At 41.0% G+C, this 17,060-nt stretch overlaps 1 protein-coding gene across 5 annotated transcripts in view; it reads right to left on the minus strand.

Annotated features, from left to right (window-relative positions):
• The window catches only part of MAST2 (microtubule associated serine/threonine kinase 2), a 228,416-nt gene that overhangs the window by 98,976 nt on the left and 112,380 nt on the right, over nucleotides 1-17,060 (minus strand). Inside the window, exon 2 of one of the 5 annotated variants that reach the window (XM_033067140.1) lies at nucleotides 7,383-7,414. The exons of 3 other annotated variants lie outside the window; for them this stretch is intronic. In XM_033067140.1, coding sequence (XP_032923031.1) covers nucleotides 7,383-7,414 — 32 coding nt within the window. Of the gene's footprint in view, nucleotides 1-807; nucleotides 1,187-7,382; nucleotides 7,415-17,060 lie in introns of those variants that run through there. One more of the 5 variants, XM_033067137.1, reaches the window with a different exon arrangement.

The raw sequence follows: 17,060 nt of genomic DNA on the forward strand, positions 1-17,060 counted from the left end.
GAGCAACCTTTACATACTGGAAATCCTCCCCACCAGCAATCTCTGCTTAAACAGCTGATGAGCTTTATGGTCTGCAGACAGGAAAGGTTAAGCCTGCCTCTTACCATGCTCCTCCCTCCACTGACTACACGACAGATTCTTTTCACCTCCTCTACTTAAGAATACAGTATTAAAGATACAATTTCATTAATTTTATCTAATAGAAATAATAAATATAATTATGATCATAAATAGCAGTTTCCATTAGTAGATTTCAAAGCACTTAAAAGCATTTAAAAAGGAAATGCTTGTTAAAATTCCGTTTATAGAAATACATGTGGCAGTGTGACAATGTACACTAAGACTTCTTGCTTCAAATCTAGACGTTTTCAAAAGCATTCTTAATTCTAGAAGATAGCAAAGGTAGCAAAAGTTTCTGAAGATTTTAATACTGTGGCAGCTTTCTGACAGATTATCAAAACTGCTTTTTAAATCTGAAGAATGATCAAACTAGAAAGACAGAGTTACAAACATTCTGTTTTACTACACTAAATCTTGGGACAAAATCTAACCACAATGTATCCCAGCTAAAAACATTGAAACATTGCTTTTTTTGGCTATATTTCACGGTTAATACTCCACAAAAGTAAAATGCTAACGCTTCCAAAATGAAATTTTGTGTACAGCCAAATAAGCATAACAGATAAAGAAAGTTCTAACAAATCAAAGCAGTGTCTACCAGCCACAGAAAATTCTGGCCGGTTTTTCTTCTTCATAGCTTCAATTTGAAATGATTAAGTGCAATTTATTTTTCACACCAGTCCTTACTGGATCCGCAGAGATGGGGCTCCAAGCCTCTGTTTCCTCCGCTTCATCATTGTGCTGATGCCCTGATATGGCTCTTCCCAGCATAAGAGGCTTAGAGCTGGAAGGAGAGGCCACTGTTATCAGTCCAGCGCAGAGCACAGAGCAATCCTGCAATCCCGAGCTCCTCGGGCACCCCCAGCGTCACTGAGACCTCGGCACTTGAGCGACGGTCCAGATTAAACACACGGCTCGTGTCAAAAACCTAATTATTTATTTTTAAAAAAAATCAGATTAAAAAAATCTTCTGCGAGCCCATTCACGGCATGCGGCGAAAGGAGAGGGAGCCCGGCAGAAGGAGGGGAAGGTGCCGACGAGGCCGGGGCAGCGCGGGGCCATCGGAGCTGTCCCACCGAGAGCCAGCGGGAGCAGCCCCAGCCCTCCTCACCGGAGCCAGCGACGGCGGAAAGCCACGGGCGGCGATGGCAGGCTCGGAGGGATTCCGGCAGGGAGCTCACGGAGCAGCCTGGAAACTCGCAGGGCGGCAGGACAGAGGCAGCGCTGGCAGCCGGGGCCTGGCAGAGCCCTCAGCGCTGTGCGGGGAGCAGCTGCTCCCGGCCGGCGGCGACACGTGAACCAGCTCGGAAATCAATCCCCTCAACTACACGCACAACTTGCAGCTTAAAACATCCTCCCGGAGCTCCCGAGCTGTGTTCCAGACACGGGCTTTATGGATTCCAGCACCGAGAACAGAGCAGCGGCGCTCACAGCAGCCTGGGGATGCCTTCGCTAGGAGGAAATGTTCCCTTCACGCTTCTGCTTGCGAACAGCAACTTCAATCAGCTCAAAATCAGTTTTGTGCTGCTAACAAAACTGCCCCGAACGATGTCCGACATTTTTTAAGTGTGTATTTGTAAGAATGTTACTTTCCCAGAAAAAGTTTTTATATATATATAATATATTTGTGTATGTGTATATATATGTTTGATAGGCTTTAACGTGCTCAAGGCTGTATTTAGGCTGCCATTCACAAGTACTCATCAACCAAGTCAAATTCTAGGTGACAATTCCAATCTTCAGACCCTGCCATGATTCTGACTGCAGCCCCACACTACAAAACCCCAATCTCTCAGCAATTAGGAAAACACAGAGTGCCAGGCTGAGGAGGAAGGGCCAGGGTGGCTGTTCCTCACACAGCCAAAGCCCCTGTGCCCCACACTGTGCCTCTGGAGTGAGACAGCACAGCAAGCAACAAAAAGTACAAATTCGGTATGCTACATATAATTCTATTGTACTTATTAAATGAGAGCCTGGGTTAAGTAGTGGAAACTTGACAATAAAAACCACGCAAAATATTTTTTCCACTTTTAAATCCTTGATGAAAACCTCCATAAAATCTTTGTCTGAGATTACAGTCTGTACATAGCACTAAAATACTCATGATTCACCTAATCGCTTCTTTTAAAGAAACAATACTTTCAATTTATCTTTAAAGTCTAATGCAGGAGTAGCAGCACTGCTGTGGAGCCCCACAAGAATAATTCAGCATGTTCCACCTCCAGAACCAGCCCCACGGATCAGCTTAAGAGCAGCAGGTTATTTTTGACCTACTGCTTGTGAGCGGCTTCCACGAGCTCAGAGAAGGATGGGGTGGTCACAGGAGTGCACCTCATTCTCTCCCCATCTATACAAAGCACCACAAGCAGAATGCGTTGACTGGAGGCATTATTTCTTACTTTACTTCCACATCCAAATCAGAGCAGAGCACAAAGGCAGCAGAATTCCCTACTCCTGTTCAGAACCATTTTTCATCCACTTCCTGCACTTTGGCTTTCCCACTCTTGGGACCATGGCACTCGCTCCTGGCAGGGAAACGGCATCGATCCATCACCAGCAGAAACACTCACCCGCCAAGACGAGCAGAAACTGAATTATATACTCCATTTCTCTGCAGATACAGAGGAAATTCCCACAGCACCTGAGCATTGCAGCACACAGACGTAAACCAGCACTAAAGGCCAGAAATTTTCTTTCCTGCCATCAAACTTCTTATTGTTTCCAAGGTCTAAACATTAAAAAGAATGCAAGTAGTTCAGCACATCCCCCCAAAGAAAATTCCTTGGTGTGTTTCTGTGTTATTTTACTGTCAAGATGCTGGAGATAAGTTTAACAAATTATGATGATGATTTGTTTAATGAAACCCCCTCAGAAATGTCTAGGGCAGCAGAAACTAAAAATCTTCAGAGGTTTAAAGTAGAATGGTAGTGCAGACAAGGAGGGAGAGAATGAGAGAAAACAAGTCCCACAGGGGAAATAAGCTGCCTTAAAAAGTGATTAGAAGGAATAAAGACCACCATAAAAGGCTTTTACACATCTTCAGCAAACACTTTTATGTTGCTTACCATATTTCAGAGACAGACAGGTAAATACTACTCTTTACCAGCACCAATCACCATCAAAACAACAATCTGTAATATTTGGTTCATATAAATGTGTATTTTTACTGGATATATTCTGGATTAAAACTATTTTTTCATGTTTCTTATGCCTCCACTTTCTTTTCCATTTGTATACAGCCTTTTAAAGTATATTTGATACAGATGGTTGATAGCAGGAAATAATTAACAAACAAAAAAAGCTTACAGCTGAAGTTAGAAACTGGTTTAGCAAATTTAGTTTGCTGAGGAAATTACTCTTTTCAAATTTGGATATAATATGGAAAAGTCATATTTTCTTTTTTTGAAATTTTACATTTAGATAGCACAAAAATTACAGCAACTCACACCATTAACCCGACCTTAGAAACCATGAGGATTTAAAATATAAACCCACGTTTTTCATTAAAAAGCCTGAACAGGTCAATAAGGTTCATGCTATAAAGAACCAAATTTATTATTAATTTATTATTATTGGTGTACCGAACAAGAAACCAGGATGGTTTCTTGGGATGGCTCAAGGGCAACCCCAACTGGATTTAGTGACTACTGCTCAGCCAAGGAGGCAAACAGAAGCAATAGCGAGCTCCAGGCTGGTGCTGGGCATCCTGCAGCCACAAGGAAATGCAGTTTGCAGCCTGAACTTCTGGGTGCTGAACTCTTAAAAACATAAACACACAGAGGTGCTCCACCACAGGATGCTCCTATTGCAAAGTCCCCACCTTTGTCCTTTCAAGTCTGGAACGTCTCTGCTGCGATTCTCGTGCAGGTGCACATCAAAACCATGTGAAAGCTGCAGCCAACAATACAAAAACCAATCTTTCTACAGAGAACAGAACAGGATAATGGCTGAAAATAATTAAACCACTTCGACTAATAGGCTGGAGATCAAAGTTTGAGTCTATCACTCCACTTTCACTATTTGAAACTAAAGAAAATATTCATGAATGGTAATTATTTCTTTTGTGAACAAAGCATGGGGAAAAACATAACCAATACATTTATATGCATAATTCATTAAAGGAAAACTTTGAACTCTGATTATTGAACCACACCAGAGACAAAATATAGCTACTTATTCCTCTTCTCTAACTATTCAGTCTCTTAGCAGCCTACAACTCAGCTGAAGATCTCCTTTAGTGCATTAAACATAACCCCCTATAGAAACACAAACACTTTAAGCACATTAACAACAAAATGGTATCTAAATTATCAGGCATTTCTCTTAATGTCACCCTGCATCCAATTCCCCCATCTGTTTTACATGTCTGCTCACTCTGTGTTGATTATTTCAAAATTAGGATTGCAAGATACCCAAGTGCAAAGCCATCCTTTACAATGTGCCTGTGTTTCTTTCTGCTAATATGGAAACAACCATCAACACTCATCAACAGACTTCACAGGCTCCATCCCACCATTCATTCTCTTCAGCTCCCACCCAAGACCCTCTGTAGGTGACAAAATTTCTCATGCTGTCCTGACAAAAACAGTGGGACATGTAACTCCACTCCTTTTCCTTAGCACAAATAAGCACAGCAACTCTTGTTGTTCCTCCTTACAATCAGTTCCTGCAATAAAATAGAGATTACTCATACCAACCCAGGAAATATGAAGTACTGAGAGTCAAACAAAGAAAAAGTTAGAAGCATTGTCAGGAATAGCTCATCCTTTTCCATTCAGCAGTGACAAAAACCCGAGCTGATCCACAGGCTAAACCTTTCTAATTCAACAATCTAGCAAAGTAATCACCAAACCAGCAGCAATAGTCAAGTCCTCATTCTGTTTGTGGCAGGCTGGAAATAATTACTGGCTCCCCAAATACGATTTTTTTACAGAAATACGTGCACCCCAACCTCCAGACTAGCACACAAAAAAATGCTGAGTGGTTGATTTTTTGTAGATAATTCAATTGCAACTGAACAGCTACAAAGGCTGGAGTTTGTGCAGAAAATGGATGCACCCCTTGAGGGCTTCTGGCTCCAAGCCAGGTACTTCATCCTCCTGTCCATTCCTGCTTCTGCTTCTGTCGGTGAACAAAAGTCAGTGACTGACAGTCAATTAATCAGGACATGGCTACACCCATAACTATCCCTGCTCATCAGCCACAGCACAACAGCAGTTTTTCAGAATAAATTTTATTTTCAGAATTTATTTTTGCTTATGAAGTTTACTGTTAAGTTGATTCCAGCAGAGGAAAAGCCTCCAGAAGAACTGAGAACTGCCTACAGTTGTATTGCCATCTTTTTTGATAGAGTGGTTAAACAAATTCATGCATAGTATAGATAGATTTTTACCTTATATTACACACATATATTATAACTATTCCCTTGATATAAATTTCTCTAATTTCTAATTCAAAAACTATGAGGATTTTTTTTAAATCAAGTAAGCACTCTGATATTGGGATATGCAAAGTCATGCAGATGAACTCCACAAGAGTCTATTCAGTGAGCCTGTGTATTTCATAGCACAGCATCAACACAGCCCTACATCAGCCACAATGCACTACTGACTTAATCAACAGTTAAAACTTCTCAAACAACAAGACATCATTTGATTCTGGACTACACTTAGTACTTGACTTGACGATAGAATCTGTAATTCAAGAAACTACAATCAAATAATCAGCTAGATAACACAAGCAACTAAGACATTTCAATTCGTCACAGATTTTTAGTCTCACTAATAGCTGCAACCTTGTGCTTTAAAATTTACAGCATGGATCTTCTTGACACAGGTTGCTAAATTTCTTCACATAGTGACATCTTAAAAGGTACTCACTTGAGGAAAAAAATTAAAGTGAAGTAATGAAAATTGCAGGAGTTAAGTAATACAGAAATAAAATATTCAGTCATTTGGTTTAGTTACCACTAACTAAAACACTACACATCAGAAGCACTTCATTTGTATCTCAAGATACCTCAAATGAAAATATGTAAGTAGTCTTGTGTCATACCCACCTCCATGCTGGAATGAGCTGGAATATCTCTGGCATCCTCAATTTCAATTCCAAATTTTTGTACAAAAATATCTAAGTTACATTAAACAAAAAACTTACTGGTAACTCACTGCTCCACTGTTTGATCAAAGAACCTTCAAAATTCAAGTGATGAACACTACCTGTCTTAGAAATCTCTCAAAGCTTGTTAAGCCAGCCTTTGAGGCATACTGGTTAAAACCCCAAAACTAGTCAGTGCTTCATGTTCTTTAAATAACTCCCTGACTGGTTTATCATTGTCATATGAACTAAACAAAAAGGTCTGGTCATGCCCCACTTTTAAAAAAAGACCTTTTGATCCTCTGTATTGTTCAGTCCTGAATCACTAGCTCTACACAGCATTTTCCAAACACTGTTTCTTTCACAAAGGGGATAGCTTACATTGAAAGACTGAAAATAATTTCTCATTAGAACCAGAAACCTGAGGAAGAAAGGTTGTAAGCTTTTGTGAGTTTCATGACTGCAGTCCACAACCTTTGGGAAACAATTTTAAATCATAATGCAGTAGCAGGGAGTAAAAAAGCTTTCTCTTTTATATAATGCAATCAATAATGCAATTTCTTCCACCATAAATCTGGAAGCATAGCAGAATCTAAGCTCTCCTAATACCATCTAAACACAAGTAAGGTCACTAAAATTCTTTAAGCGTCATAATGCATTAAAAACGTTGCTGTTTGTTTAAATTACAGTTTTAAAAGCCTACTTTTCCTGACATGCACTACTTTATTGTTATACCTCTATTAGGCTGCCTGCTCCACAAACACCTGACCTGTGTGGCCAAGGAGCTGTGTGCTTGCACTTCTGTCAACAGGCTCTTTGCAGAGCAGTGATCGAAGTTGTGCTTATCACATAAATAATCAGTGACTCTTCAGCGATGTCCGAGTGGCAACACTCAACACCACCGCTCCTTCCACACCAGGATCAGCTCCAGCTGGTAATTAGAAGTAAGCTTACACTGCCACTGCTTTCCTGCTACTCTTAAGGAAATGAATAGAGGCTTCGGTCTCAGAGAAATCCAAGCTAGCTGTTTTCCAAGCCCATGACAGATTCTTGAAAATGCTTAACAGAGAAAACAGAGCATCTGCCCATCTAAATTACTTCCACAACTGAACAGCTATATATGTTCAAAACAAACGAAGGGATGAATAAAAAATAATTATACTTACAAGCTTCCTCTTCTGGGGAGACTGAGCTCCTTCTGGAAAAAAAGATTAAAATGTCGAGTTAATTTTACTTTTTATTATATATTACTATATATTTATTTATCAACAAATGGCTGAGGTGGAATGAATAAAGAGCTGGTCATTTCCCAGCGCATGCTCAGTGTAGAACTGCACAGCTCTGCTGCTCCACATTCACAGGGCCCAGTCTGGGGTACAAAAGTTGCTCATTTTGCCTAAACAATCATTGTCTTTGGAGTCAAAAAATCATAAGCACTCAACAGAGCAAACATAACTTTGAAATTCAAGCCTGAACACAGACAAGGCAGTAATTAATTCTGTCCTACATACCTCATCAGCATCAGACCGAACCACTTCCAGAAGTATGGAACGTGGTGTCCCTGCAGCTGCTGCAGTACGGTCTCACACTCTCACCAAAAGAAACAATTAATGCCAGAGAGTGGAGATTTTGGGGGTGATTTGGGGGGCTTTTTTGTTCACATATACATTAGTCATGGTATGTATTATCATAAAAAATTCAAGGCCAAACAACTTCCACTTCTCAACAGCATTTCAGGTTCCAGCAGCACAAGCAAAGGCAGACGGGGATTTTGCGGTTTTTATTGCAGTCGGTAGCCCGGGGGCATCCCCAGGCCCGAGCATTTTGGGGCATGGCACATCCCCTGGCACTGCCCAGGTTGGACACAGCACATCCCATCCCCTGGCACTGCCCAGGATGGACACAGTGCATCCCATCCCCTGGCACTGCCCAGGCTGGACACAGCACATCCCATCCCCTGGCACTGCCCAGGATGGACACAGCACATCCCATCCCCTGGCACTGCCCAGGATGGACACAGCACATCCCATCCCCTGGCACTGCCCAGGATGGACACAGTGCATCCCATCCCCTGGCACTGCCCAGGCTGGACACAGCACATCCCATCCCCTGGCACTGCCCAGGATGGACACAGCACATCCCATCCCCTGGCATTGCCTAGGCTGGACGCAGCGCATTCCTCGGCACTGCCCAGGTTGGACAAGTCTGGCACTGCCCAGGATGGACACAGTGCATCCCATCTCCTGGCACTTGCCCAGGCTGGACACAGCGCATCCCCCAGCACTGCCCAGGATGGACACAGCACATCCCATCCCCTGGCACTGCTCAGGCTGGACACAGCGCATCTCCTAGTACTGCGCAGGTTGGACACGGTGCATTGCTCGGCACTGCCCGGGCTGGACACAGCACATCCCCGGCACTGCCCACCCCCGGCACTGCCCACGCCCGGCACTGCCCAGCCCCGGCACTGCCCAGGCTGGACACAGCGCATCCCCGGCACTGCCCATCCCCGGCTCCGCAGTTCCCGGCCCCGCCCGGCCGCGGGGCTGCGCTCCCGCCGGGCACCGCCAGGTGGCAGCCGCGGCCGCCGCCCCGCCCCGATCCCGGGGTTTTTCTCCCTAAAACACCGGCACGGGCGGGACCGCGCTCGGGCTGTGCCATCCCGGCTGCCTCGCCTCGCTGAGCCCAGCCAGCACCAGCACAGCCAGCACCATCTGCATGTCAAGAAACTGATCCACGGGATGTGTTTCTCATCCCCTCCAAGAAAAAAAAAAAAATTTAAAAATCAGTGTTTTCACTGAATACTAAAGGAAAAAAAATCAATAGAAAAAAAGTCAAATCCATAACATCGGTACGGTAATCTCTTTTCCATCTTTAGCTACGGTGTTTGTGCTGACTGTCATGACTAACAATGTTATTGACAGGCACTGACTGGTCTGATCAGCATACACGGGATTCAGCTTAAAGTTTTTCAAAGACACCAAAAAGTTACAGCCACTAATAACTAATAAATAAATAACTGTTATGTCCCATTATTCTTTTCAAACCTTAGTTCTCCATAATTTGAAATTTCATTACAGTTTAGCAGCACTGAGCAAATTCCAAGTGTGAATTATTGCAACGCTGACAGCTTACAGCATCGAGAAATAAATTCCTGTCGTCAGACAAACTTGTCAAGATCTAATCAAAACACTTCAAGTGCGTAAGATAATAAATCATTAGCATCTATAACAGGTTGTGTGGTTTGTATTCTAAAAAAGGTACTTCTTCCACTCTCATTTGTTAGAAAGAATTAGTTTCCAGCTGTGAAACCAACATAGCAAGGACACCTTTTTGTGACTGCAAATGAAAAAAAAAATAGGTAAGATATGGGTATTACATGTTATTCTGCTTCTGGGGATAGTGTGTTACTTAGGCATGCACATACATCTCCATCATATGAGCAGCTGTATTTAATTTATGCTTTTTAAAGAAGATGGCACCCCTTGGCAGAAGGCACTTCTTCTATTCAAATGACGTATTTCTGTTTATTCCAACACAGTAAGCCCCAGAAATTTTTAGAATGCATGCATAAAGCTCTGGAATTTCATAGTACTGGATGAAAAAGCAAAACTGTGACCTTTAAATCTCTCTAACTACCTTCTAGTTTTTTAACTTCTAGGGTTCATTTTTACAAGCTTTTCTCTAGTCATTAGAGCTGAGAAGTCATTTAAAGAAAGAACACTCCCTTGCAGCAGCACAGCTCTGGTAATCGTGACTTGTAATTACCAGACATACATCACAAGAAACATGGTCCAGGAACAGGAATGGACAAATCCTTTCCTTTACAGAACACTTGCTTTACTCAAACAATATGACCTTTAGTATTTCCTATAATGTAGGTAATTCAGGATTAAATGCATGCAAGGTTAGGAGGAGGACTGCCTGGGGCTTTATTCCTGAAAGCATCCCTTGGAAACCGAATTTCCAAATAAGGAAGGAACGAAGTCCTAGCAGATGACATCTCAATGCAATTGAAATATTATCCTATCCATGTAGGAATTGTCTTCATTGTGCACCTCCACCTTGACAAACACAGTGCAGCTGTGGAATCAATAGGCAGTAGTTCACATTTAATACCACTGTGGTCTTGACAACAAAGAGCACAATCAAAACGATCAATTTTCATACCTGTTGTTCCACGATGCCTCATTTCATATTAGTCTTAAAATCCCCTTCACAAACCCTAACAGCCACAGAGCCCACCACGTCCTGGCCTCTGCAGCACCTTCCCTGTCCTCTGGAGAAGTGACAATGCACCCTCCCAGCTCTTTGCCCTCTTCTGCCTCTCCAAAGATGGTAACAGCCCCTATAATTCCCCAAAACAGACCATGAACGGTGGGCCAAGGCAAAAGCACCAGAGCTGGACATTAATCAACCATGAGCAGTGTAATTATGAGATTTATTTTCCTGCATCACCTGGGAGTTCGTGTGTGGAGAAGTTACATCCCAGAGAGAAAACGCCTGGAGATGGAAAGAAGAAGGGAGCAGACTGCAAACAACCGCTGAGCTATTTCTTATTGGAGGATCTCCACTGCCAGGAGAGCACTGCAGATCTCCAGGGACCAAGTGAACAATGAAAATGCCTCCCAGAGATGGGGATACACTCACAGGGTAGAGACTCAGCTGGGTCTTAAGACAGCTCAACATCTCAGTGTGTGCAATGCGACCAACTAGAGTTTGTATCTTACAATGACAGGGTGATTTCAAAGGTAGGAAGTAGCACTACTAAAACAGTGATTCAATAATTATGAAAAATGCAAGAGAAAAGTCCAACAGCATTTCACAAGCACCTATAAAAGTTAAAGTCTACTCAGAATCATATATAGTATCATTTATAGTAGAGATTAAGTGGTTTGGTTAGTAAATTATGAGGTAGGTGGTATGATTTAACTGGTTTCCACTCACATCACAAAGGAGTTTGGCATTACATGTCCATGTATCCTGAAAAAATAAATCACATTTTAAGAGGTGAGATAACTAATAAAAGAGTGCTGAGCTGTGACTGCTTGGTCTGAAACACTCTTTACAGGGTGCAGCTGTAATCCTTTCAATATGCTAGTTTATCCTGAAGGACATTTTTCATTAAAGACCACCCTTCTGATGAGAACAACACATGAACCTGCAAGATTCCAAACTGCCCCTTCTGACAGCACATCTGCCTCCCTGAGCACTTGTGCTGCAGTAGCTATATTATATTACCATTATTACTCCAGCCAGCCTCCATGCCACCTGCTCTCTAGGTCAATAATATAACCCTCAAAACAGAGGCTTACAGTTGTATTTGATTTATATGAAGTGCTAAATAGCATAAGAACATTTTAAAATATTGGTGCACATTATTCACAAAGAACTTTGAGAAGTGGAAATAAAGAACTACTTTCACAGATCCTAAAAAATAAGGAGGGCATTAATCTTGCAGTACCCAAATGACAAGAACAGACTGTTCTGAAGTTAATTTTTTTGTACCAGTTCCACATTTCAAGGCATAATTATTAAACATGCAACTTGATCTCTACATGACAAAAATAAGCAGCAGATTTTCAGAAAAAGCAGTTAAAAAGGAACCTTGGGAAAGAAATTCAGCATCACGGAATTTATAAAAAGCTGATTCAAATATCTGCCTTCAAAAGAGTTCCTTATATTTCCTTTTATCTTAAGTTCATCACCTCAATCATGAAGCTATAAAATCAGTGGACACCATATCATGCTACAAAGAGGTTTCACAATAAGACTCAATCCTCATTTTACAGGCAGCAAGGAGGCCAAAAGAGGAAAAATACCAGCCATTTTAAAGACAATTTTTCTGTTTGCAAAATATATTGTTGAGCAAATAGATACTGAAAAATTCATTCAGTTGTGTTTTTTTATACACAGAAACTGCATCTGCAAATAGGAATGTTTCAGGCAGCAGGAAGAGTGCTGGCTTTTTGCATAGGTGTGTGCACACAATATGGAGCGGAAATAAAGTCTGGAAATCTATTTGCTCATTGACCTACAATACAACCCACATCGTTCCAGCAGATATGTTATGTTACAAAAAGTGTGAAAAAACAGGAACCCATCACTCAAATTTGTCACTTTCTCTCAGTCCTTGTAATTTGTCCTTGAATAGGTATCTGCGCATATGGCACAGGACCCACAGGCAAAGTTGGATGCTGGAGCCTGCAATGATGGCAGCTTAAATGGAGCCCTTGCAAATTAAAATGAGAGCCATCACCACACAGGATGTTCCATATTTTTGCCAGAGCAGACAGCATGATTCCTGAGATTGCTTTTGACCTTGGCTCCCTTGCAAGGTAGCTCACTCTCATACCAGTTGGGACAATAGACAAATATTTTTACAACTATAAGAGTAAATACATTTCGGTTAATAAGTTAATATTTCACAGATGATGAAATTCCACTGACAGTCAGTGACCTGGTACCATGCACTCTTGTTTTAAATTTTTTTTTCCTTTGCTGACTGTGTTTGCTTTAGGGTATACTACCAACCAGCAGGGGATTAATTAAATCTCCTTCTATACATAACCATTTGCATTACAGAAATGATATAATGAGGGTTGGAATCTCCAATTCTGATGGAAAGTACAACCTGGCCGTGCAAGGACAAACTGTAATCCATCCATCAGATTAACAGGAAGGAATTTTTCATGGTGATTATGAAAAAAAAAAAAAATGCCCCATGCTAAGCTTTTCTTTCTCCTATCAGAATCTGTCAGGAAAAATAATTTCCTTCTTTTCACCATATCACTGTAAATGGTTATTAAAAGCAGCAGTTCTCAATTTCTCTGTCTAGAAATGATTGCATCTGAACTTGTTTCCCAAACTCATCAGTGAAGAATTTTAAACAGTAACACTAAAACTGTGTCTGTACTGAAGGTCAGATGAACCTATGGAATATGCTGCAGATATTTTCTATAATGTACTGACTTTTTAGAAACTAAATTCGGGATCACACTGTTAGATCATCTGCTTAGCTACAGAGGTACTTAAAATACAGAAAATGAATACCCAGCCTCTTGCCAGTACCACTCAAAATATTCAGAGGACACGGATTTAATTCCCAGACCTTTCTCTGCACTCTACTGATGTCTGCCATCACACAAATTCTGAAATGCCGTGGATATCTTAGTCCCAGTACATCCCTCTACATTCCCAGTACCAGCCAAACTGCCTGGAACCACCCTTTTCTTAGAAATCTCATCCTCACAGTGGTAAAGTTGCCACAGACTCCAGAAAAAATGTGTGTGACACCAGAATGGTCAACAGTGTATCTGTTCATCCAGTGCTACCCTAAACATACTGCAAGTTCAAAGCAAAATAAATTCATTGTTTCGATTCATTTTTTACCTCAACAGAAGTTGCATCACAATAAAAATGCCATTTGCAACTATTCTAATATATAAAACCAAATGGGGGGGAAACCCTCAGCTGTTTAACTAACAGGCAGCCCTAATTTCTCTAAATATTCAGTATATATCAGTCTTCTGAACCACAGGTCATGAATCAGCCAATGATGCATTTCATGCTTTTAGATCTTGCAGCCTTCCTTTTCTCTTCAGCTTAGAAATCCCTTACTAGTCAGCAAAATAAAAAGCCTTTGGATTTATTTCAAATTAGTTACTGCAGAAGGAAATAAAGTTAAAAGCCCTTTAAACTTTAAGCAAAATTCTCAAACACAGCAAATTATTTTTCCTCCCCCACCAGCCCTTCTGACTGGGCAACAGAAACTTATACCTTGGTAAGCAAAGTTAAGGATCCAGGTCACATCTGTGCATTAACCTGTCAAGAATATATGTGACCAGAAGCTTCCCACTAGCCTTTCATATCACTTAACCTCAGGGCTTTCCATAAGATTATGGATTTTTGTTACTTGACCTAAAATAATTCCAGAATACATCTCAAACCAGGCAAGAACTCACACTTTCATCAGAATATTTTCAGTGCCCACTCCAATGTGTATGTGTGTGTATATATATATATATATATATAACATATATATGCATTTTAGTAAGCTGGAGTGTCTACTCCATATTTTGTGCATTACATCATGTTTTCCATCCCAAAATACAACATTACATAGTGCACACCATGAGCCACTGCTCATGGCAACAAACGGGACTGAAACCACAAATTATGGCTTGGACTGACGAACGACAATAAAAACAATGGATGCAAACCACATTCCCAAGGGATGAAGGCAGAGCTGCCCAGCCTCAGGAAAAGCCACAGCTTGTCCACAGCTGCCACAGCTCACTGGGCACCTCCACCCAGGGCAGGGTGGCATCCACACAAGGAGTGACTCGCAGTCCCCCAGCTCCCATTTCCTCCACAGCACTCATTCCTGTCTCAGTTTCTCAGGACCAGGAGCACAGGGTCACTCCGATTCCATGCCCTCAGTCAAGCAGAAGTCTCCTTCTTCCCATAGTAAAGACAATTCTTAGTTTTATATTTGATCCCAAGCTTTTCGGCTGTGGTTAAACAGAGAGTGGCTTCTGAAAATTAAGACAACCTCTAAGAACCCTGACAACAATATAAGGGATACAGTAACTCAGTTGTTCAATGACATCAGCAAACGAACTTACTATTAACATGATTGTTTTCCTCAAGTCTAAAAAAATAAAACCAACCACAGAAGCAGCCCTCTTCAAGTACACTTGCCAAAGTTACTCTAACAGAGTGCATAGGAGACAATGTTTTTAAGGTGCAATTTCAGTAGCAGGAAAAAATCAATTTAAATATTACAGCTTGGATTTTGCAACCCAGGGCCCTAGATGTGGTGCAGAGGCATAGAAAAAAACAGCAGAGCAAAAAGAAAACCTATGAATCTACTCTCCTAACAGAAAATCCATAAATTGCAATAGCAGTAGCTCTAGAAGGCCATTATGATAACTTATTCCCCAAATTAAACAATAGCAGCAACCCAAAATGTGTGTGAGTAGCAACAAAATAAAAAAGTAAGACACATGGTAGTCCTCTGTAAATAAAAGATTATACTTTAAACCTGAGGAAATAACAATTGTAATAAATGCTCCAAATCTTCCTTATATTTTTTTTGCATATATTAGCCGAAAGGCGAAGGAATATTAAGAGTAATAAAGCACACAGCTTAGACAGCTCATTAATCTTTCTCATTACTTAATTCTAGTTTTACAAGGCCATGAAGCAGATTCCTCATGTGTGAAAGAGCCTGTCCAGCACTGAACAGTCATCCCAAATAATGGGAGCAACTGTTCAAAATTCTGTTTGGTTTTGCCAGACGGCGCCAGTTTTAGAAATTTAAGTCAAAAAGGTCACATTCTGCAAAATTTTAGAAAATGCAGGGCAGAGTCTCATCTCAGAGCCCTACAGGACTGCAGCTGCAATGCTATTGTTAGAATCCACTCTTAAAATGACTCTGTCTTGACTTGCACCAAAAATTCCTTCAAGACTGGGCATGCAATGGTCACAAGGAAACAGTCCCAGCTGCTAAAAATGCCAAGAGCATTACAAATAAAACAAATCCAGTTTATTCTCTCCCTTGTAGGCTCATACTAATATTAATCTGTGATTAAGTCAGTTGACATTTCTACTATACACACATCTACTCCTTAAAAGGTTGTTTCCAGACAAATTAACTGTCATCAAGGCTACCTGACAACCAATTTAATGCATAAAACTCTTTAAATATCCCTCAAAACAGAACAACCAAGTCCAACAAAATTTTGATGAGTTCAGAACCTTCCTGGTTTATCCTACATTAAAATTAAATAAAACAACAAGTATCTCATGAAAACTCCAGGCCTGGCTCATCAGCTCATATACATTCAGTGCCCTGTTAATACAGACCATAAACAAAAATCAAGTTACCCCCTAAATTATATTGAAGTATATTGGTATTATATTAAAATAAATTGGACATTCTTCAATACCATAACTGAAGCAACAAAAGGCACATGGTCAGTTCAGTGTTAACATCAGCAGCAGGTCCCTCCCACCAGTCCAAAATCTGTCAGGCTGGTTTCTCACAGTTATAAAGGTTTTATAACCCCAGTTATAAAGGGTTTGAAAGCAAAAAGGCAGAAATTAAAATTGGTGGGATTTTTTTGAGAGGCACTCCCCGCATCCCCAATTGCTTTGTCAATGTTAGGCAAAGATTTGTGACACAGCAACAGAGTTTTATCTTTACACTTGTCTATTTCTCAATTAATTTAGACAAAAAGAAAAATGTGTCAGGCGAGTGTTGCCAGACAGCTGGACAGCTTGGCCAGCCCCAAAATAACACCAGGCTTCCTAATAGTAAAGTTCTGGGAGAAAGTTCCAGGCAAGAAAAACCTTTTAGCTCCTCCAAGAGCCTCAACAATAAAGGTGTCTCCCATCCTTCCTTAAAGCTGCATCAAGCCCATTCCACACAGATATGGGAAAACACTCTCAGAAATTGAAAGCATAAGCAATCAATTTTAAAGATATTTAGTAATTAGTCCTAAAAGGAATTCCAAGCAAATAAAGCTCCCTGGCCTTCATCTAGTTTATGACTGATAGCATCTGTAACCTCATGCAGCATCCATTAAGTTCAGTAGTTAATTACATCTGCTCTGACTGGACATTATTTACAGAACAAGCAGATGTAATTTTCCATTGCTTAGCTAAGCTACATGAGGCACTTCAGCCCACCCCTCTCAAATCACTGCTTCTCACAAAAACATGGAAGGAGGGACAGACAGGGTGCTCTGATCATTTTCTGCAAAGGAATAGTTACAGGCCATCATCCACTTAATGAAGAAAAGCACATGCTGAGCACCATGTGAAAATTTGGAATAATC

The sequence above is a fragment of the Catharus ustulatus genome, chromosome 9, assembly GCF_009819885.2.
Source record: "Catharus ustulatus isolate bCatUst1 chromosome 9, bCatUst1.pri.v2, whole genome shotgun sequence".
NCBI lineage: Eukaryota > Metazoa > Chordata > Aves > Passeriformes > Turdidae > Catharus > Catharus ustulatus.